The 23,325-nt window shown below is 31.7% G+C and overlaps 2 protein-coding genes across 2 annotated transcripts; both read right to left on the bottom strand.

Annotated features, from left to right (window-relative positions):
* Window positions 1-94: 94 nt before the first annotated feature.
* Window positions 95-7,551, bottom strand: LOC107011881. Its single transcript, XM_015211556.2, has 8 exons — window positions 6,921-7,551; window positions 6,650-6,710; window positions 4,303-4,541; window positions 3,376-3,580; window positions 2,792-2,923; window positions 2,615-2,706; window positions 2,430-2,524; window positions 95-557 (listed from the first exon to the last, which is right to left on the bottom strand). The coding sequence occupies exons 1-8, from the start codon at window positions 7,365-7,367 to the stop codon at window positions 491-493; spliced, it is 1,338 nt and encodes a 445-aa protein (XP_015067042.1). The 5' UTR covers window positions 7,368-7,551; the 3' UTR covers window positions 95-490.
* Window positions 7,552-12,116: 4,565 nt separating this feature from the next.
* On the bottom strand, window positions 12,117-15,347 carry LOC107011876 (calmodulin-binding receptor kinase CaMRLK). The gene is made up of 2 exons (XM_015211550.2): window positions 13,934-15,347; window positions 12,117-13,249 (listed from the first exon to the last, which is right to left on the bottom strand). Exons 1-2 carry the CDS (start codon window positions 15,345-15,347, stop codon window positions 12,615-12,617), a joined length of 2,049 nt encoding a protein of 682 aa, XP_015067036.1. The 3' UTR covers window positions 12,117-12,614.
* Between the last annotated feature and the right edge of the window lie 7,978 nt (window positions 15,348-23,325).

Consider the following 23,325-nt stretch of genomic DNA (forward strand, 5'->3'; position numbering starts at 1 on the left):
GTAGGGTCTTATTGGCGTTAAAGAGTTCCTTTTGAAAAAAAACTTGCTTTCGGTTGAATGACTACAAACAATAAACTCAATAATGAAATTTGACTGGATCAACAAAACAAGGCGTCTCTAACTTTTCAAAGTACATTAAAAAATTTCAGCTCTTTTAGGACTCTAGTCAAAGAGTACAACTTAATGCTTTGCAATCTATGGCGCACATGGCCAAAAGAAGACTTGTACAATTTTTTTCTCCCCAGCTTTATATTGAAAACTCTACACTCCTTTAACTTTAAAACCTGTAATCGACTTCACTACTAAACAAAAACTGGGTATATACAGTATATGGGAATATTCAGAGTTGACAGTAATTTGTCTTTCTAAATGAGGCACCCGTTGCTCTAAGGAAGATAACTAACTGCTTTCTTTGTGCCAACACTTGTGCATGACTGGATGTGTTGGAAAGGGTCAATAGATTTCAGGAGTCGCATGTCTAATTAGATTTTCAAGATCTTCTATCCAACTTCTTGTCACTAGGTCGCTTCTCTTCTGCCTCCCGACGTCTTTGTTGCCTGTGGAAAACAAAAATTAAACATCACTACATCACTCCACCCTCTGCTGAATGAAACATCAAACATGTCTACATCTGAAAACAAAGAGGATAAAAGGTTTTTGGACTTCAAAGGGTAATAAAAAGGTGAAACATGAATCTCATTTTTCAATGAAGTCCCTAAGTACTAGCTACTCAGTGAGGATAGGGTTGCATGACCCACAGAAACAATATGGAGTGAAACTTAAATAGAAGTTCAAGTGCGTGTGAATGAATTAGACACCATGGATTGTTCCTATCATTTGAGTGTGAAAGCTTTTAGACTGGTATTTCAGGATGTACCCCCCCCCCCTTAATTTGAAGTTCACTTTTTTCTACAAGTTTGACTAAAACAAAAATAGATTCCCCCCCCCCACCCGAATAGAAATAGCAGTGTCCTAAGAAGTGTGTCTAATTCCACGTTATACCTCCTACCTCCACCCATATATATACCAAGTAACTCTATCCACCAAGTATAGGAAGTCTTTTCTTTCCTCTACTAATTCCACAGACAGCACAAATGCCGGGAAACTCCTTAGGAATTGAGAATGAGATGTTTTTGTCAGGGGAGTATAGTGAGTTCCATGTGAACTTGAGAATGAGATGCTTTTGTCAAAATTCTCACCAGAAAATGGATATTACAAACATTAAGAATACAACAGCTAGGCAAGAAAAGTGCCTCAACCTACATAAAGATAGGATAAGATTTCCAAAAAGAAAAGAGCATACAATATCATTAAAGGAGTATTTCCTAAGAAACCAATACTTCACCATTCTACAGATAAATAAGAGGCTAGATAACCATTTTCCAGTATTCTCAAATCTTGCTCAAACGCCAAAGTTGGGGAGGCAAATGGTTTGACTGGATCGGAATTTGATGGATTAAATATGGATTGAGCCAAAATGGATTGGATTACAATTCACCCACATAAAATATGAGTAAGTATGGTTTGGGTAAAATGGCTCTACCACTGTACCCAATCCCCCACCCCCAATTTTCAATTTAAAAAATATCAGAAAAATTTGTCCATCCTACCCACCCCTCACCTATCCCCGCTCCTCCACCATTTAAAAAAAAAAATATTGACATAAATTTCAAAGAAAAAAAAATGTTCCTCCACCCTACCCCCAAAATTTTTTTTAAAGAAAAATAAAAAAACTTCAAAAGAAAAAGTAAAAAAAAATTTCACCGCTTCCACTCCCACTTCCACCCTACCTCCACTCCCAAATTTTTTTAAATAAAAATAAAAAATTCAAAAAAAAATTAATCCCCTGCAGACCTCCCTGCCCCGACCCCACCTACAATTATTTTTAAAAAAATCAAAAAAGAAAAGTTAAATTTCTTTCATAAACCCCTACCTCCACCCTACCCTCACCCACCCACAATTTTTTAGAAAGAAAAAATCAAAAAAAAAAAAAAAGTTAAATTAGCCCATGTTTACCCATTTAGAAAATATGAGTGATCCATATAAATAAATATAGGTTAAATAAATGGTTTCCTTTCACCTTATATGGGCTGAAGTCGCGCCCCTAGGTCAGTCAAAGCAGGTGCTCAACCTATTTAAACATTTGCACACTTCCAACAAGGTATATCTTAGAGGAATCTATGGGTCGCCACAATATGTAAAAGATCAAAAAATATGGGACTTGAACAACATGTTTCGTTTTTAATCCACCTTACTCGACATCATTTATTTTCCAGAAAGTAATACACGAGTCTCATTTTTGTTAGACAGCTAGGAAGTAGCTGTCCACCCTACGGATCTAAGGCTTTCCCATCCCATGGTGCGGATGGAAAGAAAATTCTAAAATAACTAAGTAATACAGATAAAAATGGGAGTCATAATGAACTTACGCAAATGCAGTGTAACCAGCACCAGCATTAGCAGCTGATAGAAGTGCTGCATGTGCACCAACAGCAGAAACAGGGTCTCTCCGATCACCATCCACCTGAAAAGGTAGCATTGAAGATTACAATACAAGAGACATTGGAGATAAATTATAATCAATGCAATTAATTGAGACTTTGCAGATGAAAACCTTGTCCCATTTCGACTTTTTGTTCTGTCTACCATCCCGAGTTACAACATCTACAGTGGGCGGTAATGCACCAGCAGCAACAGGAGCCATCCCTGCAAAGAATTCAGAGAGCAAAGTGATGCAGGGAACTCAACCAATTCAACAGAAATTTTGACTCGAGGAAGAAAGGTGGGTAACCTGGAATCGACAGATTGATTTTTGGTGTAGGAACCATCGGTGCGGGCTGTGTTCCTCCCGATATGAAGTCAACTTTTGGACTCCTCCTCCGTTCTTGCTCCCTTCTCTCCATTTCACGCTTTGAGTCAGCCTCTGTTTACAAAATAAATGTTCCAGTCAAGATTTCTTTTGGATAAAGTATGATAAGATATACTTCAAAGACAAGAAATTATCCATAAAATTTGAGGAAAATTATTCTTGCACTGAAACAGACCAAATTTCATGAAAGCTTAAACTCAAAAGAACTAGATATCCTTTACACTAGCTCCAAACAATAAGTTGGAAAGGGAAGTATAGTATTAGCTACACACCGTCAGAATCCTTGTGACAAACAATTAGATCCATAATTATTCATCGTTTACATAAGATCCCTCCATATTCATAGTCATAACAGTTCCAGATTCACAGAATGAACTATTTTGTTAACAAAAACATTACAGCGGAAGTAGCAAACACTGTCTAAACATTCTATAACCAATGCCACACAAAAGAAGATATATCTAGCTGAAAGATAGACAGAAGACACAAATTATATTGCTAGTAACCTATTTCATCATAGAAGTCGCTTTTGTCATATCCATGCGGATCGAATACGTCTTTGCTGAAGCAAGATCCTATCTGGTCAATATCTTGATAAGTCACTGAATGCAGCAAGAAGTCTGGATTCCGATACTCCTTTCTGTTGCGTACTTCTGCATTAAAGCTTCTGCCAGTAGTCTTCTTTAGAGCAAGGAATTTCATGATCTTCTCCTGCAGAATGAATTAACAAGAAAACAGTGTAACAATTGAAAGCAAAGTAGCCAAGTCAATTATCTATGCAACAGGGTAAACACCATAAGGCCTTCTTATACATAAACAGTAAGGTTCACATAAAATTGGAAGGGAAGACAAAAATGATCAGAGTCACTGTAGAAGTTATAACGGATCACTTTGGGAGGACGTAAATTGCAAGTTAAGCTCCCGAGTATGTCAGTTAAAGATAACAGAGCATCCAATGCCACGGTTACTGAAGACAGACAGCTTTAACAAACAATTGTCAGTATCTGAAGTGATAAGAATCTAGAGATGAAATTACAGGAAATGCAAACTTCGTGTGTGTGTGTGTGTGTGTCTGAGTGAGAGGGAGAGATAGACTGAGACATTCTGTCTGTGAGAGGAGAGAGAGATTTAGCGAGCACAGAGTTCAACGTCAGCCAGTCCACATGTAAACATTCCTTCACAAACTACTACAGAAAGGCACTGCATAAAATGCAAAGTCGTTTTAAAAGACATAAAATAAATATATAATGCAAGACACGTATAAATTACCAATATCATCTAAAAGTACACTATAGAAACAAATCTGAAGATGCAAGCTTCAACTTTCAACATCTATTACAGAAAACTCAACCAACCTCAGAATAGTGCATATACATTTTATGGAAGCATATTTCTAGTATCCATTTGAAAAATACTACTGTCACGACACTTACTTGCAATTCATCTGAGCACTTCTCCTTTGGTGGAGGAGGAAGAAATTTCTCCAACAGATCTAACTCTTTTTGTTCTTCTGCAGGAACCATAACAGATTCTTCAGCAACTCCATGTCCTTCATTAACAGCAAAGTCCATAGTATCATCCAATTGATCAGTTGGTTCAGCTGACTGAGGAGGGGTTTGAGCACTAGGTGTTCTAACCTGAAGAGCTGGTGAAGCCTTTTCCATAAATTCAACTGAAAAGAAAAAGAAAGATTTTAAGCTTGAACTTCCAAATTTATATGGTAAGTAAAAAGATAGAGTTATCTTTTTAGTTTTGACTTTGATGATTGGAGTTACATTAGCCAATCCTGTTTCTTACGGAATATATACATCAACTTTATAAATATTTTTTAAAACTCATCAACTTTATAAATATGAAAGACATTCTTTACATAAATATCAATTATATGGATCAAAAACGGTAAATGTCAACTTCTTAACAAATAACAAGCAAAAATGATTTATTTCAACCCAAAAGTTGCACCAATGTTCTTTGGATAAGCTCATAAAACACTCCCTTGTCCCATTTCATTCTGAATTATTTGATTGGATATGGGAATTAAAGAAAAATAAGAAATTTTGACACATAAACTAAATAAGCATACCAAAAGTATCTTGCCAGACTTACTTTCTTTCAATATCAAGTGGAGTCCACAACAAGTCATATCAATTTTTATCAGAGTGCATGAACAAGGGGAAAATGGAAATTGAGATTATAAAAAGTTTCAGTAAATGGGCACCCAATGGTGTGGCCTAGTGATCAATGAAGTGAGTTGAGAGCCATGAGGTCGACCTCTGGTTCAAATACCAGCAGAGACAAAAAACACTAGGTGATTTCTTCCCATCTATTCTAGCCTTAGTGGGCAGAGTTACCTGATAGCTATTGTTAGTGGGAGGTTGCAGGTATCCTGAGGAGGGGGGGGAGGGGGCGAAATGGTTTGATAGGCCCTTATACTTGGGTCGGATTGTAAATTGAAACCTTCTGCTTACGACCCTGTCAACTGAACACTTAAATTCAATGAAACACAATATTGTAAACCCTTTTCTCACTTGATCATGGTTGGTGAAAATACAACCAAATACACGTCCAATCCATGTAAATTAAACATAAGAAAATAAATAATATGTTAAAAATGCTATTTTTCTCTCATTGGACCTCCTTTCCCCATCCCCTTTCTCTTCTGGTCACCTCTAGCCCCCCTCCCCCTCAAAATCCAAATCCATCTCCCATCCTACCCCTTTTTGAGTCTTTGAGACAAAAAAAGCACTCACAATTTTCTACTTGATCTCTGGCGAAGAACTCGAATCGAGTAAACGGACCAGCAACGGGATAATTCCTTGAGCTATTGCAATCAATACATTCTTGTCATCTTCCTATAACAGTCCAAGCAACGAGTCCAACAGCTCAGTCGTCCCACCCTGAAGCCGAGTTATCAGGTTTCTCGATTCAGCCCGTACAGTCTTGTAACTTGAGCTTTCAATTTTAGAGAGAAGAAATCTTCGAATTAAACGCTCAAATCATATAACCCGTTTTTTATTTGAAGACAAATAAATCAGTCCAAAGAACCATTCAAACAAAAAAGGGATTTGTACACTTTCTTTATGATTTCATATAACCCATTCTGATTTGAGCTTTCAATGGGAAAAATTTTCTTCTTCTTTTCGATTTGTATGTTTGGAGGATGAGAAACCTAGGGCGGCGCTACCTGATTTTTTTTCTCTACAGAAAATAAGAAGAGGAAGGAGATAATTTATTTTCCTTCTTTAAAAACAGAAAATTCCTAATTATATGTGTATTTATAATGAAAAGTATCAATTCACGCCCTTAATCCGCGTGTACATTGCACATTTCCAACTCAGCTATTTTATTGCTGACATAAGTTTGGTCAATGGTCAAATGTGTTTAAAATATTGTGATTCATTGAGTTTAAGTGTTCAGTTTGACAAGGTCGTAAATAGAAGGGTCCAATTTACGATCCAACCCATGGGCCTATCACACCATTTCGCCTTCTCGCCTATCCTGGGAAATTAGTCGAGATGCACAAAAGTTGTCGTGGACACCACATTTATAAAAAAACAGCTTCTGTAAATGGAGAGGTGCCACTCCCTAGGAAAGACAGTCATACAAAATTAAGATGGCGGAATGAGAAAAAAATTGGTTGAATTACAATAGTTGCCTATCCTGAACAATGTAACCACACCAGGCATAACTCCTAGGTTAACTAAGCAGTCAAGCAAGGGGCATAACAACAAAACAGCATACGAGGCGGAGCTGAATAGAGAAAACATAAAGCATACATACCACTAGCAGTTTGAAGTTCCGCTCCGTACATGACTCTTCCACTAGCCATTACTTCTCCTTCCTACAGAGAGAGGAAAAACTCACATCAACTCCTAAATCATAGGTTCATTACATGAATAACTCTCTAATAGGATCCCATCAAACATGAGTTTTCTAGCATAATCTAAAAGCCAAAATCCTTAATTTTCTCATCTTCTTTTCAGTCCGTTTTGAACAAGCATAAAAAATAAAAAGCAAAATTCAACTCAAAATAGAGCATAAAAATAAGTACCTCAGGCTCCGGTGACAAGGTAACTTCATCATGAGCATAATCAACAATAGTTAGCCTTGCTCGTCTACTCACATTCACATTCAAATTCATCTCCATTGGCTGAGGATTTGGGGAAGAAACGGACGCTAATGGCGTCGTAGTGGTAGAACCAACACCAAAATTCGAAACCTTGCTAGGTGTGAAATTTTCAACAGACTGTTGTTGCTGAAGTTGTTGAATTAGAGGTGAAGGAGTCGAACTTCGACCTGAATCAGACCCGAAAACTTTTTTGCTATCATCTTGGAACTCTGTGCCCATTGCAATGCCTAAGTTTTGTGATTCAGGTCTGTGTTCTTGTGCATCTTCTTCCCTTTGTTCTTCTTCAAGTTCTTCCATGTCTTCATCTTCGTCGTCGCCATAGATAGACAGTAGAGCGATTCCCTCCGATTCCTTCTTCTGCGATGCCATTACGATTCAATTAGGTTTTCAGTCTACGAAATTGGGATTTCGAAGTTTTGAAATATTAGGGGTTTCGAAAATTGAAAAAATTGGAGATTCAAGGGTTCCGTCGTGAGCTATTGGGTAATTGGGTTGAGAAAGTGTCCGGAGTTGGGCCGGAAAGTAATATATTTTGTCTTGTTTTTGTTTAAAAAAAAAAGAATCATTTTCCTAATTTGATTAGTTTAGAAAATCCCCAATCAATATCTCAATCTAGGTTCGACATAATCCTTTTGTGTTATTGTTTTGAGGCTATTTACAATTAAACAATTAAAAAAATCTTGAATGTATTAGTATTATATTTTTTATTCAGTTATTAATTTTTTTGAGATGTCATAGTCGTCGCGAGCAAAGATATTAATGACGAGGAATGTTTTTTTTTATGCTATTTATACTTGCTCTGATTCAGTTTCAGAATTAAAAAGCATAGTTCACAAATGATATGAATCAATGAGTTACCAGAATTTCTCTTTCAAGCCCTTTTTAGATTGGTTTATGAAATTATATGACAGATTAAAATGCTTTGATTTCATATATCTTGCAAAGGAGATATTTCTTAATTCTTACATTTAAACATGTTCTTTAAAATCGTTTTTTTAACGTTGAATTTAGATGATCAATATTAATTATTTAACAAATTGGATTGGTTGATAAGAGTTATTTTAAAATTATTAATGAAACAATAGAGAGACCAATAGTTGCTTCAAACCATTGCAACAGCTATAACAAAAACTGACCAATGCAATAGTCATAACAGAAATTGAGGAACTTTTAGTAATACTATTTTCTAGATTATTGATCAAGATTTAATTATTATCATAAAAATAATTAAATAATATTTGGATATAACTACTTTGAGCTAAAATACAAAAAAAATTATGAAATTATACCTGACTCTGAACATTTAACAAATTAAAACTTGAAAAAATCCAAAGAACACTAAATTCTAAAATATAGCAGTCCAAAACTACATGATAAATTTATGAAATTAGAATCATAATAGTTCAAACTTTATGAAAAAATATCATTTATCTCATTATACATCTAAAGTAGTATATTTGAAACTTCAACAATTTTTTTGAGATTTCATAGTAATGAGCAAGAATTTCACTTGTAAAATTTTAAATGTTTAATTTTTTATATTAAAAAAATAACTATTATCACTTATATTTTAAGTAGTAACAGAGATTAACAGTGGCAAAAACTGATCATTTCTAATCGGAAAAATTATATATAATGACAAACAATTAATTCAAATTAAATGTTATAAGTGCACTTTGATTTAATTGTGCACTGTAACAAACTGTTTGTCAATCGTCTCTCTCCTTCAAACTCTCGCTCGCCACTCTCCCTCTGTTGCTCGCCTCTCTCACTTTATACAATAAGAAATGTATAAATTCTGTTTTTGTCTGTATTTTTGTCATATACACTTATAATTATACAATATAAATATTTCCCTACCCAATTTTCTTTTGCTTTTATCTCTTTCTCGCTCTATACAACCACAAATTATACAAAATACAATGCATAATTTATGTTTGTTTAAAGTGAGAGAGAGAGAGAGATATTTGATATACAAGCATTTTATTTCGATTCAATTGTCTACAGATTCAAATTTTATACATATATACAAACACATAAAATTGAATTGAGAGGTTGTCAACGATTTATACAAACGAAAGGCTGCCAACAAGTTATACAAACGGTCTGCAGAGAAATTATACAAATCTGAAGAGGAGCCAGCAAATGATACAATTACTTTTTTTGTATATATGCATAGCGAAATAGCCTAACTTCTTCTGTATATATGTATAGTGAAATAAGCAATGCATATTTGCTATAGAGCTCAATTATACAAACTATAATTATTGCATACAAATATAAATTTTGTGTTTGCTATATATGGAAGTTGATATTTCTAACCCCACCAAATTAGATTTCTTGATGATTTTTATGGACTCGACTTCTTTTATGGACTTCGCTTCTTATTTGGGCTGGGCTTTTGAACTTGTTTTCCTGGTTGGTCTTTTAAACTTCTTCTAATTTTAAAATTAATTCTCCCTGTAAACTTGATGAATAGTCACTGCAAGGGTGTGTCCAACGTAAAAATAACATTCACTGATCAGTACGATTTTAACACGCAATATCAATCTTTTTTGAGTTTGAAAATTGTAGAGAAAATACTAGTGAAGTTAAAGAAAACAATATTAAAACATCGAAACTATTTTTCAGGCTAATTAAGGTGAGTCAATGCAAACAACCAATATGTTTGTGCAAATGCTTGTATTGAATAAATGTATGTGAAAACAAGAGAATTTACAACTCCACCTCAATTTCGAACAAAATAAAATTAGTTATATGAATTATCAATGTTTATGTACACATTTAGGTTTGACTCGTTTGTGATATTATAACTTTATATATAAAATAAAAACAAAATATAAGAACCACTCTGCACGCATGGTTGCTTTGTTTTTTCAATTGTAGTTCTATGTAAACATCATAATCTTTCTTTATCACAGTTTATGACACACAATTCAGTGGTCTGTTATTAACTTCTTTTCCAATTTGTTCTATTGTTTGGTTTATGGACCATTCTATTCCCTCGTTCGATGACTTTAATTTTACCCTTTACCTATTCCTATTTCTGGATCCAAACGTGTCCCAATTTCTTTATATGGATAGCACATGAAACTCATTTTTATTTCCAAAAAGTATAGTTCGAATTTGAATGAAATTGTTTAATCATATAAGAATACTTATCACTTCATGACAATTTTTATTGATATCTTATTTTGGTATTGATATTTATGTAGTTTCTCAAAGGGTTGATAAACTTTTGATACCTTGGTAATTATTATATTTTGATTTCAGCTCCTGTGATACTTAATTAAACATATTAATTTTCAATTAATTAAGAAAAGTCTTTTATTTGTAAATATTGTATCATTTATCATAAAATATTATAATTGTCGTCTCGTCACTTAATTATTCATCTACTGTATAAATTTATATTTATTTTTTTCATGTTTGGTGGTAATATAGTTTTATATACCGACCAATATACATATTATATATGTGAAGGGATCAGAAACAATCATTTTAATCAACTAGAGATCAAATATGTTTGAATCATATATCACAAGGGCCAAAAAGAAAAATTTAGAATGTTGTTTATGAGAGAGTATATAATATAATACAATTAAAGTTAACCCTATTACTCCAACCTCCTTCACGTTCCTAAATTAATTAATTATCGAACCTATTTTCTCTTTTAAGATTTCAACTATACTAATATAACAACCAACTTATCTATATTAATAAATATAAATAAATATAAATAAATATAATGCAATAAACTGTCTCAAAGAGTTGAGTAATGTAGCAATATCTATTATAATCCAACTAGGAAAAATAGAAACCCAAATAATCTTTGGTAAAAACGAAACAAAAAAACTTAGCTAATAATTTGTGATGTGCGCACAAATATATTATTCCAAGATTTACAAATATATTACTACATTCAAAGAAACTTCCAAATATCATAACAAATTATAAGTCTTAAGTTTTTATGAATTTACATTTTCTTTCAGTATCATATTCTGTAATTTTTGTATTAGATAAAATTTATACCTTTGACCATTTATTTTTCACTGTATTTTTCCATAGCTTCACGAATTGCTAGTGCTTCGTCGATGATTGTTTTAGGTTGGGAAAACCAATGTATATATAAGATAAGGAGCAAAAGATGTTTCTGCCTTTTTCTTTACAATGAGTATCGATGATATTACATGTAACAAAAGTGAGAAAAGGGAAAAAGGTTAAAGGGCCAAAGCTTTGAAAGTGAGACAATTGAAAATGGAGTTGATTTTGCTTTTTAAATACTTTTCCCTCATTATTTTGATCCCCAAATATACAGACCCCCCAAATCTTCATTGGAACATACAATAACCAATGGATAAATATTTTATCTATCCCTCAATTATATGCTAAGTTTAATTCAAAATTACTTTTAATTATTCGTTAAACATCTAATATGGATCCTTTTTAATCCAATCCTTCCCCCTTGACCCAAAATGATAAAGCTTGAGTGGCATTTCGTGTGATACTAGAAGCTTTAGACAAATACAAAAAGCGATAAGTTATTTTAAAAATTTATACGTATAATATGAAAATTCAATAGAATAAGAAGACATTCACATATCATCTCTTTTATCAATCATTTTCTTATTATCAATAATTTTCTTATATTACTATTCAAATGTCAAGAAATATACATGTGAATACAAAAAAAGAAAGAATATTCCTCTCTTGTTAATATCATGTCTGCCATAAGAACAAGTCAAAATTATGATCTACTTAGATTATAGAGTGGAATTTTTGCTTACAAAATTGACTATTCATATTTCAAATCCATGAATTATTTTATTTGTTTTGAAGGTTAAAGGCACCACTCCATGTGGCCTTGGTGGCATCCAAATGCTTCAAAGGTTAAATACTTAAATGTATTAATGAAAATAATAAGATAGTAAAAAATCCTCATGGGATACCTTCATTGGTTCAATATTTGACCCAATTACTTTATAAAAGTGTTCTAAACCTCACTTTTATTATATCTATCATCACACCCTTTTGTCCTCTCTACCAAAAAATTAAAGACTGCACCTATAAAAAAAATAAAAAAATGAAGAGAATAAAGCAATAAATAGAAAAGAAAAAGAACAAACAAACAATAAAAGTTTGAATTAAAGAGAAAAAAATAAAGAAGGTAAAAGAAAAGAAAACTAAAGGACTTGATGATTCTAATGTCCCTTAGTAGAGACAAGCAATTAGTGGGATTCTCTGCCTTCTCTGCTCCACTTCAAATTACACCCCCTAAAATCTAAATAAATAAATAAAATATTTATATATAAAAAAAGATTTACCCATAATTTTTGTTCAATTTTCTTTTTCTAATTAAATACTATACAAATTACGAAAAAAAGAAAAGAAAGAGAATAAAAAGAGACAAACAAGCAAAACATGTTCCTCTCACTACACTTCATCACGTGACCTGCACGTGACTGAATGCCATTGATGATGTGGAATAGATGCATTGTACTTTTGACTTTTCAATGGTCAAATCAAACACATGGGAGTACAATAATGCAATGCTGCCAATCAATCTTCCTCGTCGTGTAAATCACGCGCTGGGGGTGAGAGTGGTTTACCTAAAGATCATAAATTTTGCGATTTTCCGAGTTGGTAGTGGGGCTGTATGTCTTTTAGCAAACCCAAAACTTGTTGCATTCTAGGCCGTTTATTTGGGGCCTCCGCCGTACACAAGTACCCAACTCGGAGGCACTCCACCATCTCACTCACTGAGTCACCACCGAGTTTTAGTCTCGAGTCAAGCGCGTCGGCTCCATTTCCATCCTTCACTAGCCTCCTCGCCCATTTAATCGTCTCATCCGAGCCGATTTTCCCTGTTAATAGCTCCACTAGTACGACTCCAAAATCGTACACATCCATCTCACTAGACCCCTCGGCTTGGTTCCGGCTCAATCCAAAATCGGCTATCCGAGGTTCAAAGTCATCGGCTAGTAAGACATTAGATAGCACCAAATGACCATGGACCACGGGTTTTGACTGCGCGTGGTGGAGGTAGGCTAGTCCACGCGCTACGCCAACCGCAATACGGTGGCGCGTGTGCCATTCCATTTTCCCGGGTGATGTAATTTGGGAGCCGTTTTGTAACTCCCACGTGTCGGTCGTCCAGTCTTCCACGTTGGTGGTAGCGGTTGGAAGCTCGTGTAGCCATCGGTGGAGGTCACCATTGGACATGAATTCGTATAAGACTAGCTTCTCTTTCCCTGCATCAAAGGGAAGAGTATTAAATTATCTTTTTAATATGAATTGACTGATAGAAAAAATAATTGGATTTTATTTTTATCAAATGGAGCAATTTTTATAGCTAGAAGAGTCCTCCAAAATTATTTGACAAGGACTTTGATACTACAATTCATCAATCAGTGCATGTCATGAAATAATTTTCTAACTTTAAGCATTTTCAATTGAAAATGACATTCTTCTCAACCATTATATTTTTAAAAATATCATCTTTATCTTTTTCATCTCCATAAATCAATAATATTTGTGCAACATATACATGAACCAAACATACTGCAGTTTTTCAAATCCCAATCTGGCATAAGATTTGAAAGTTTGACTTTGTAGGTTAAAAAATGGACACAATTTACAAAGAGCATTAAAAGCACATATAAATTGAATGATGTAGTCATAGTACTAACATCCAAATAAGTCACGCATTCCTATTTACTGCTTCATCTTGCTGTATGTAATCATAACTACTGCCTACGTTTCTATGGTTGCAAAGATTTCTGTCTCATTTACTACTCTCTGTCCTATTTTTCTAATCCCATCCTCCCACGTGAATGCATTCAATATGCTCACCTCTAGATTTTTTCCGAATCTTAAAATTCAAATTATATCACATAAATTAATACGGTAACAAGTGAAAGAAGATTTGTTTGTACCTGCAATGCAATAACCAGAAATAGGCAACAGATTAGGATGCTTAAGCCTGGAGAGTTGTTCAAACAAGGCAATAGCATCATCATGGCTTAGTTCCCTAGCATGTTCCAAGACCTTGATTGCCACGTGGAGGTCACCTGGAAGTACGGCTCTGTAAACGGGCCCACACCTTCCTTCAGCTAACAATGACTCTTTTCCGAAGTGAGATGTGGCTGCTATCAGGTCTTTGAATGTTAGGTTCATCAATGGCTTCTCAAACATAACTACACCTGCTGAACTTGGTTCTTTTATGTCAGCAACCCATGAATTACCTGACTCTGTTTCAAATGAAAATGGCCCTGATTTGTCCATTCTAAACGGTATTTGTATTGGCTTTGATATTAGCCATTTGTTCTTCCTAGCCATTTGTTTTCTCCTTTTGTATAGACACAAAATGACTAACCCCATGACCAAGATTAGAAATGCTGAAGCAGAGGAAATAGCTATGGTTAAAACTTTCTTTCTTGATTTGGGCTTTTTCTTGTGTGTGTTTGGTTTGACAGGTTTGTATCTCAAAGGCAACATTTTCTTGTGTGTTGGGGTTGTAAAGTTATGGTTTTTAATGTGTAACTGTGAGGAATTCTTGGGATTTGGTAAGAGATTCTTGATTTGCAAGTGCCCAGCATGAAAGAAAGAAGAATTCCCAAATTTAGCAAACTGGTCTTTAGGTATTTCCCCAGTGAAGTTATTAAATGAAATATTCAAGAAATTGAGACTAGACAGAGGAGGAAAATCATTAGGAAATTTACCATCCATATGGTTGACAGAAACATCTAAATGCTTCAGTGACTTGATATGTGAAAGGGGTTTTGGATTACCATAAATGTTACAGCTAGAAATGCTCAAATTTTCAAGCTTAGTTAGGTTGGTAAACCAAAAAGGCAAAAACTTGATATCATTATGTGAAAGGTCAAGAGAAGTGAGATTAGGAAAACCATAAAAAACAGAGCCCAAGTTAGTAAACCTGTTGAAAGAAAGATCAAGTCTTTGAATAGATGATGATGATCTTGCTACAGCAACAGCTCCACCAAGCTTATTCTTTGACAAATTGACTTGAACCAAAGATGAAATGGACCAAAACAGAGGATGAACAGAACCCTTTAAGGAATTATTTGATAGATCTATAGAATGAAGATGGGACAAATTTTTCAAGTACTTCCATGAGACTATGCCAGTGAGGTTTCTTGAAGATAAGTTAATTTCAGTTATTGGAGAGGAACAGTTTGAGCTGAACCAAGAGATGTTGAAGCCATAAACAGAACTGAAAGCCTTGAAAACAAGAGATAAATCAAAATCTGTGTTGTTTTTGCAAGGGGATTCTGATTTTGAGAATGTGAAAAGAGAAAGGAAGATAAAGAGTGTGAAGAGGATTTTCATTTTTTGTTTTGTGGGAATTGAGATTGTTTCTTTCAGTTGATAGTAGTTGATGTAAATGCCATATAGAGTTGATAAGAGTAGATGAATTAAAGGGAATTTCAAGTGGAGGTAAATAAGACCATTGAATTGGTTTTATTTATATATGGAGAGAGAAAAAAAAGGAACAAATAATAACAGAGTTGGAAAAAAGAGAGAGAGATGGACAAATATATGTGGATCTGTGAGAGGGTTTGTTGAACCTAAACTTCCTTTGGGGTTTTTAGCGCAGAATTTTCAAACATTCATTTGCAATCAACCTGAGTGAGTCGTGGGATTGCTTCACAATTAATTAAAAAAATTTAAACTTGAATTTTGAGTATGAAGAAAATTTTATTGGGCTTACCACCTATTAAGTTAGATGTGTGCGAATTAAATTTAATGGAGCTCCAATGCGAGTGCTAGACACCGGGCGAGAGAAAGAAAAACGAATACTTGAAGGTTTTTTATTTTTTTGAATCTTTGTAGATAAAAATAAAAATTGAACGTAAGAGAAGAGGATTATAAAATAAAAAGACAAATTCTTATAGAATTTAGATAGTCAATCAATTAAATTATTAAAATTAAATCTTAAAAAAACGAATGAGAACTAGATAATATAAGATAAAATCAAAGATGAAATGATGAAAATATCATAAGTTGAAGCCAAATCCTCATTAACGAGTGTAAAAATTCGTATGACCAAACCAATTAGATAACTAAAATACTCCATGTGATTGGGTTATTTTGAAATATCTTTATTGGTAAAAATTTACCTTAATTATCCCACCGGAAATAAACCTCAGGTCAGAGATTATTCTCCAGTCTTCACTCTTCACCTATAAAAAATCGCAACATTCTTTTTCTGAATAAATAAATAAATAAAATAATCACACTGATTGCAAGTAGAAACAAAGAAGTAAATCATGTGAAATAATCACGTATGTAATGATAAACATTATTCAAACTACATATCATATATTTGAATTTTAAGTTAGTTTTTAATGTATTTAATATGTGTATTAATGTATTCGAGATAGTATTTAATGTATGCAAGTTGTATATTAATGTATTCGAGCTTTAATTATTGTATCCGATTTTTTCATTCTTAAGGAATTAGTGTAATTAAAAACTTATTAAAGATAAATTTGTAATTTCATATTGAAACTATTTGGGATTATATCAGAGAGTTCATATCAAATCAATAAATGTAAAGTAAGTCTTTTTTATAAATATATTGTTTTATGAGTAACTTTTACATATATCAAACATAAAAATCATATTTGTATGTTATAGACTTATAGCTATAGTTTGCATAATTGCGCTCCATCGCAAACATAAATATGTATATTTCGCTATACATATACAAAAGAAAAAACAGTTGTATAATTTCATTATACATATACCAAAGAAAGCAGTTGTATAATCCGCTTTGATATACATAAAAAATCAATAGTATAATTTGTGTTTGTATAAAGAAAGAGAGAAAGATAAAAGAAAACTAGGCAGGGGAAGATCGTATTTGTATAATCATAAGTGTATAAGACGAAAAGATGTGTATTTGTAATTGTATATATAATTTTCTCTCGCTTTATACAAACACAAACACAACGTATACATTTGTGTTTGTATAAAGTGAGAGAGGCGAGTGAGCGTGCGAAATCTTGGAGAGTGGCAAGCAAAATCTGGGAAAGGAGAGAGAGCGGAACCAAAATATATGTATGTATACAATTTTCTCTCATTTTATACAAATACAAAAACATTTTATACATTTATGTTTTTGAGAGAGGCGAGTGAGTGAACGAGATCAGGGAGAGTGGCGAGCGATAACTGTGAGAGGAGAACGAAAATATATGTATATATACAATTTCTTCTTGTTTATACAAACGAAAACACATTTTATACATCTGTATAAAAAGCGAAAGAGGTGAGGGCGAGAACGAGAGTGTCGAGCGAGATTCACCTGGAGAGAGGGTGAAATAGCAACAGTTTTCTATGGAGTACAATTAATTTAAACTATATTCATAGCATTTAATTTGAATTAAAAATTTGCTATTATATGCAATTTTTCCTTTTATTTTATCATACAAATACTGGTGCATACAAATTTTATTTTATATGTTAGTTATTTTATTCTGAATTAAGAATTTATTAAAATTAATCATTCTACAATATAAAAATAATATTTGCTATTTTATGTATATACTTATTTTTTTTAAAAATATCGCTTACGAAATTACAGTGATTATTATAACTACTACTCCAATATTAAAACGCGTATTTGGTACCAAACGGTGCCTGAGAGACCTAATTTGACCTGTTTCTAATCCTTGTCAATTCATTCTCTAGTGACTCATTAATAAACTTATTAGGCAGAAAAATATATTTTTTAATACATCAGTCATCACTATCCCAATTATTTGTCATTTTGTTGGCTGTTCTTTTTCTCTTCCTGTTGGCAACTAGGCTAAAGTTACTCAGAATAAGATTATTGATATAGTAAATGATTAATTGCTCTAAATCTGTACTGAAAAATGTAAATATAATAACTTCAAATCCATTCTCAGCTTGTGTTACTTTAACAAAGATAATTATTTAGTGTTAATCATGTGAAGCTAATAATAACCAAATTAAATCATAAGAGACATGAGTACTTGAATCTATTCAATTTTTTTTATAAAATATTCTGCACACTCTTTTTTAACAAAGGAGTTTGCATCGTGATTGTTTCTTCGAATAGGATGTCAAATATATGGACAAAAATATTAACACGTTATAAAAGTCAAGCATAAAATGACAATAATCATGCCACAATTTTTTGAGAAAAGACCTTGACTCTATCAAAGTCATATAATTTGAGTAGACAAGTAATAGGAGTAGTAAATTACAAACTCCATGTTTACGTTCATATTATATATACATATATAAAACTCCAAAAATGTTGAATTCAATGTCCCCCAGAAATATATGATGGACGAAAATCAATTTGGGACGTACATGCAGAGGCGAATGTAGAAATATGTAAAAAAATTTACTTTTATCAATTGCACAAGGAACTTTTATATTTTTTTTATGGGTGCAGGATTAGCTATATCCTAATTTTCAAGGTTAGTTATATCCTAATTTTTATCATTTTTTTAAAATAAAAATGCATATATACGTATAATTTTTTCGAAAGTTAGTTGATATCCGAGCACGCATGCGGGTCCGCCCGTGCGTACATAACAACAAGTTTTAATGCGTACAATAAGGAGAAGCATCGTTCTACCCCGGGAAAAAGTTTAAAAAGTTAAATAATACTATTATTTTATCACATTTCCAGTATTAATCATTTTCATAATTTGATCATATTAATAAAACAATATCTTATTGCGTTTCCTTGTTTGCCCCTCCAAATTTTCTCTTACGACTCCAATCAATGGAACATGCTCCAAACCATGATTTTACTTGGCGAAGGTACGAGATAAGACGTAGACACACGGTTAATTGAATTTAGTAATTTTAGCTTATTTATTGTAAAAATAGATTAAAAAATTATCATTATCCACCAAGTTTCAATTACAACGAATAAATATTGATTATGATTTCTATAAAATGTAATTATGTATAAACTAGATAAGAATGTTCTGTTATATTATTATTATTACTATTTCTGAGAGAATGATAATGTATAGCCAATATGATTTCACCTAACCTCGTGTGAAGCCAAACATAAATTTCCAAATGGAATGACAACTAAGAATTTTGAATTAAAATTCTAAAAATATATGTTATACCAACTATCTACCTGAAAGTGGATTCCCCATTTGGAGTCTCTATATTAAATTATATGCTACTTTTAATAAATTCAGGAGCATTGTTTATTGCTTCTAATTATCACAGTTTGTGCAAATATGACCCCTTTAACCTGGCTGCTTTCAATGGTCAATTTATTAGTAAAACTTTGTTTTTTCTTTAATTGTTTACAATTTTTTTCATTTTATTTTTGTATAAGCAAGAGATGATTCAATATGTAGTTATTTAATACAAAAACTAGAGAATAATGCCTTTTTTTTTGTTTAATTGACAATATGAATTTTGTTGGTATGGTTGTATCTTAGGTTCAAATTTTTTTTTTATATTTTTTTTTTGTTGAGTTTAATGCATGAAACTTATCTAGTGTGATTTACTTTACTTTGTGACTTGCGTGCTACTATACTTAAGCGAGATTTATCTTATAAACACTTCCTTGTCGATTAAAATAAATATATTTTAGTTGTATACATTATATTGATGTAATTTAACTTATAACATGTTAATTTATTATTTGTATATGCTTATCAATTAGTACTAATAATATCATATAAGTTTGTCTGCAACTATCTTTTGAGTGACTCGAGGTGCAAATGTTTTACACAATTCAAATTGATCCTATTTGACTAGTGGAGTTCCTAAAATGTACTTACTCTGATTCATATTACAAGGGCTTTTCGGTTTTTATATTAGTTTAAAATAAATAATTTTGTATAAATAATAAAAAAGATGTTGTAATTTTTTATTCTAATTAATTTTACAGTTATTTAATACGTGAGCTCTACGTAGCCAAAAAATTACATCAAATAAATACGTACTATGTATAATGAAGAGTAATTTAATAAAAACATTAATATGAATCGAAGGAAATAGTTATTTTATTAAAATAATGAAAACTATGAAGTAGTACCACTTTTGGCCCGCCTTTTTACCTCTCCCTCAATTTTTGACTAATTTGTACCACCACAACCATTATTTTTTGGAAAAAATAGAATGTGAAAAAAATATATATATAATTTTCACCTTTTAATTTTTTCAAAAATACCCATCTTCCACATTCACTTAAATAGTATCCCACTTTTGTTGATTCATCAATATTTAATTTCCTTTATTTTCTATATTTTGTTAGATGTTTGACTTACTTTATTTTATTAGTTTCTCTTTTTTGACTTGCAAATGATATTGGGGTTTGGTTTTTGGTATTTGCAGTTGAACTGTTGAAGAAAGTTGGAGTTTAGGTTTTCCGTTTTGAGTTGCATCTACTCCTCAATCCTATGTGTATTGCTATTTGGTTTGGTCAAATCAAGCTTTCACATAGCTTTTTTGATAGTCAATGTCATCATTCCCTAAGTATACATGTTCCAACGTATGCAACATTTGTGCTTATGCTAATTCCAACTAAACAAACTTGAAAGAAATAAAAAGAGACACAAGCCAATATTGTATTTGGGATGGGAAAGGAAGATGTCATAAAGTGTTTGATATATATAAGGATTAATTCGGTGTGATCGTGTTTTTTTTTTATTATTTTACTCTTACATATTATTTAATTTTATTTTATCATTTATCTGATACATTTTGTCAATAAATTTTTGATGTGGGATATTGTCTTTGAAGCTTGAAGGTATATATATATCTTGATCATTTGTCTCAAACTACTAGCGAGTCCTAAAAAGAAAAATATATTTATTTATTTGATTAATATTTGATGACATGATTTAACATTTTAATCATGTTGGGTTTTAGTAATTTGACAGAAAGTCTATAAAGGTAAATATTTTTTAAAGATAGTTTTGAAATATTGCAAAGTCTTTTAATATTCTTAAATTATTTATCCACTCAAACTAATCACATAAATTAAGATGAAACTTCAAGTTTTTATTTATGTCAAATTACAGAAACGCACACATTTTGTTTCACTTATTTCCATTATCCCCTATTACTTTTAAAAATCTCTAAAATTTCTTATTCCTCTAATATATCAGAGCTACATATTAATGTATATGAGCCAGTATTTAATGTATCTGAGCTACATATTATATATCCGAGCTAGCTTTTAATTTATCCGAGTTATATACTAATGTATTCGAGACAAATATTTAATATATTCGAGCTACATATTAATGTATCCGAACTTTAATTACTGTACCCGTTTTTTTTTATTTTTAAGGAATTAATGTAATTAGGAACTTATTAGGAATCGATTGTAATTTCATAGTAAACTATGGGATTTTTATAATTTACGCTTTATTTAAGCAAAAAGATATCATCTTTATTACTCATGACTTTAATTTAAGTTTAATGGGTGACCTTCTTAAGTTCTAACATGTATTTGCGCTATCTTCAATAATAGCCCAGTAATGAATTATATTGGGCTTTTGTGATAATCATCCAAATATTATTGGCCATGGCCCAGTAAAGAATTTATTGGGCTTTTCTGTCAATCATCCAAAACTATAATTGGGTCATGGCCCAGTAATGAATTATATTGGGCTTTAACTGTCAATCATCCAAACTATTTGGGCCATGGACTTGAGTTTGAGTATTAGCCCATTTTCGCCCGTTAAAATTGGCTGATATGCAATCCAAATTGACCTACGAAAAATCTGGCCAAATATTTCAAAAAGACATCTTTTTTTATTTAATATGTTATGTGTAGCTATTATAAAGGGAAAAATAATTTTACTAAAGTACTAAAATTTATTATATAAAAGAACAATCAAAGCAATAACAACTAACACCTTATTTAGATGGTTATTACCTGTTGTATTGTATTGTACTGTTAGTTTAAATACAATGTTTGTTTTGATTGTTACTTAAGTTCTTTTGTATCGTATAGTATAAATCCATCGCGAGACAATGAAGAAAAAACTCATTGAACAATTTGGTGTATGATCGCATCGTTACCGTAATATTCTCTTCTCATTTTATTTTTATTCATTATTTATTTAGTCATAGTTATTTTTTAATCTTTTACCCTATATTTTCATTACCTATTATGTATTTTACTTTTTGTGTAAGTTTATCATTTAAATTATGGATGCGTGATATTATCTAACGACAGAGAATGATACAAAATCCATTCAAACATTGTATTTATTAAAACAATATGGTACAACACAATACAATACAATATGATGTGATATATTATGAAACAATACGTAACAATATCCAAACAAAAGTATTAATAAAAATTGGTGGATTATATTATAACACTCAGTTAAAATAAATTAAACTTTTGAATGAATTATTTATTACGTAACTTAATCCATTTTGCCCCGTCTAAATCTGACGTCTCCATGTCTTAAGTATGTGTAGGCTTAGATTCTATTATTAGATCACCCATAACTCACAATCAATAAAGTAAATGGCCCAAAACATAAATAACTTTAATTTGAGAAGTAAGCAGATCATAATGGTGTACGGTAAAATGAGAAGAAAAGATCAATCTTTAGCCAAGTTTGTGCTTTGCAAAATAAGTGTCTCATTAGGAATTTAAGATGAAAATTAATATGTTTTTCAAATTATATACTTACACTTTATCTTTTTAATAGTTTCTTATTTTTTAAATAGGGACACTTTAATAAATTACACATTATATATGTATTAATTACTCAACGGCCTTTATTTAATTCTCTAGATAATTAAGTCCTCAAATTTTTCTTCTTTAATATATAGTTTCTTTATGTATAATAAGGGATAGTAAAACTTGTTCGTAAGCAACGGTAGGGGTGGTGCCGGGGATTAAGGCCGGAATGTGGACGGTGGTATTAATATAATCATATATATTGACAAACATTTATAATTAGCACGTATATATATATATACACATTAAATATACTCAAATCCATCAAAAAGATTCTCAATTTTATTTGCACTATTTTATGAATATACTTTTTTAATTGATAATGTTTGGTTACTATTTTATTTGCACTATTTTATGAATATACTTTTTTAATTGATAATGTTTGGTTACTCATAAGTTTACTTATTAGTAACCACACATTATTTTATTGATTAAAAATATAACCATAAAATAGTGCAAAATAAGACTTGAAGTATGACTCTAAAGCAGGATAAAAGAAATATTCCAATTAAAGATAATAATTGTTGACCAAAAAAAAATAAAGAACTCTAAGTTCTGACCAAGTCTAGGAGGAAATCAAATCCT

This window comes from Solanum pennellii, chromosome 2, assembly GCF_001406875.1.
Source record: "Solanum pennellii chromosome 2, SPENNV200".
Taxonomy (NCBI): domain Eukaryota; kingdom Viridiplantae; phylum Streptophyta; class Magnoliopsida; order Solanales; family Solanaceae; genus Solanum; species Solanum pennellii.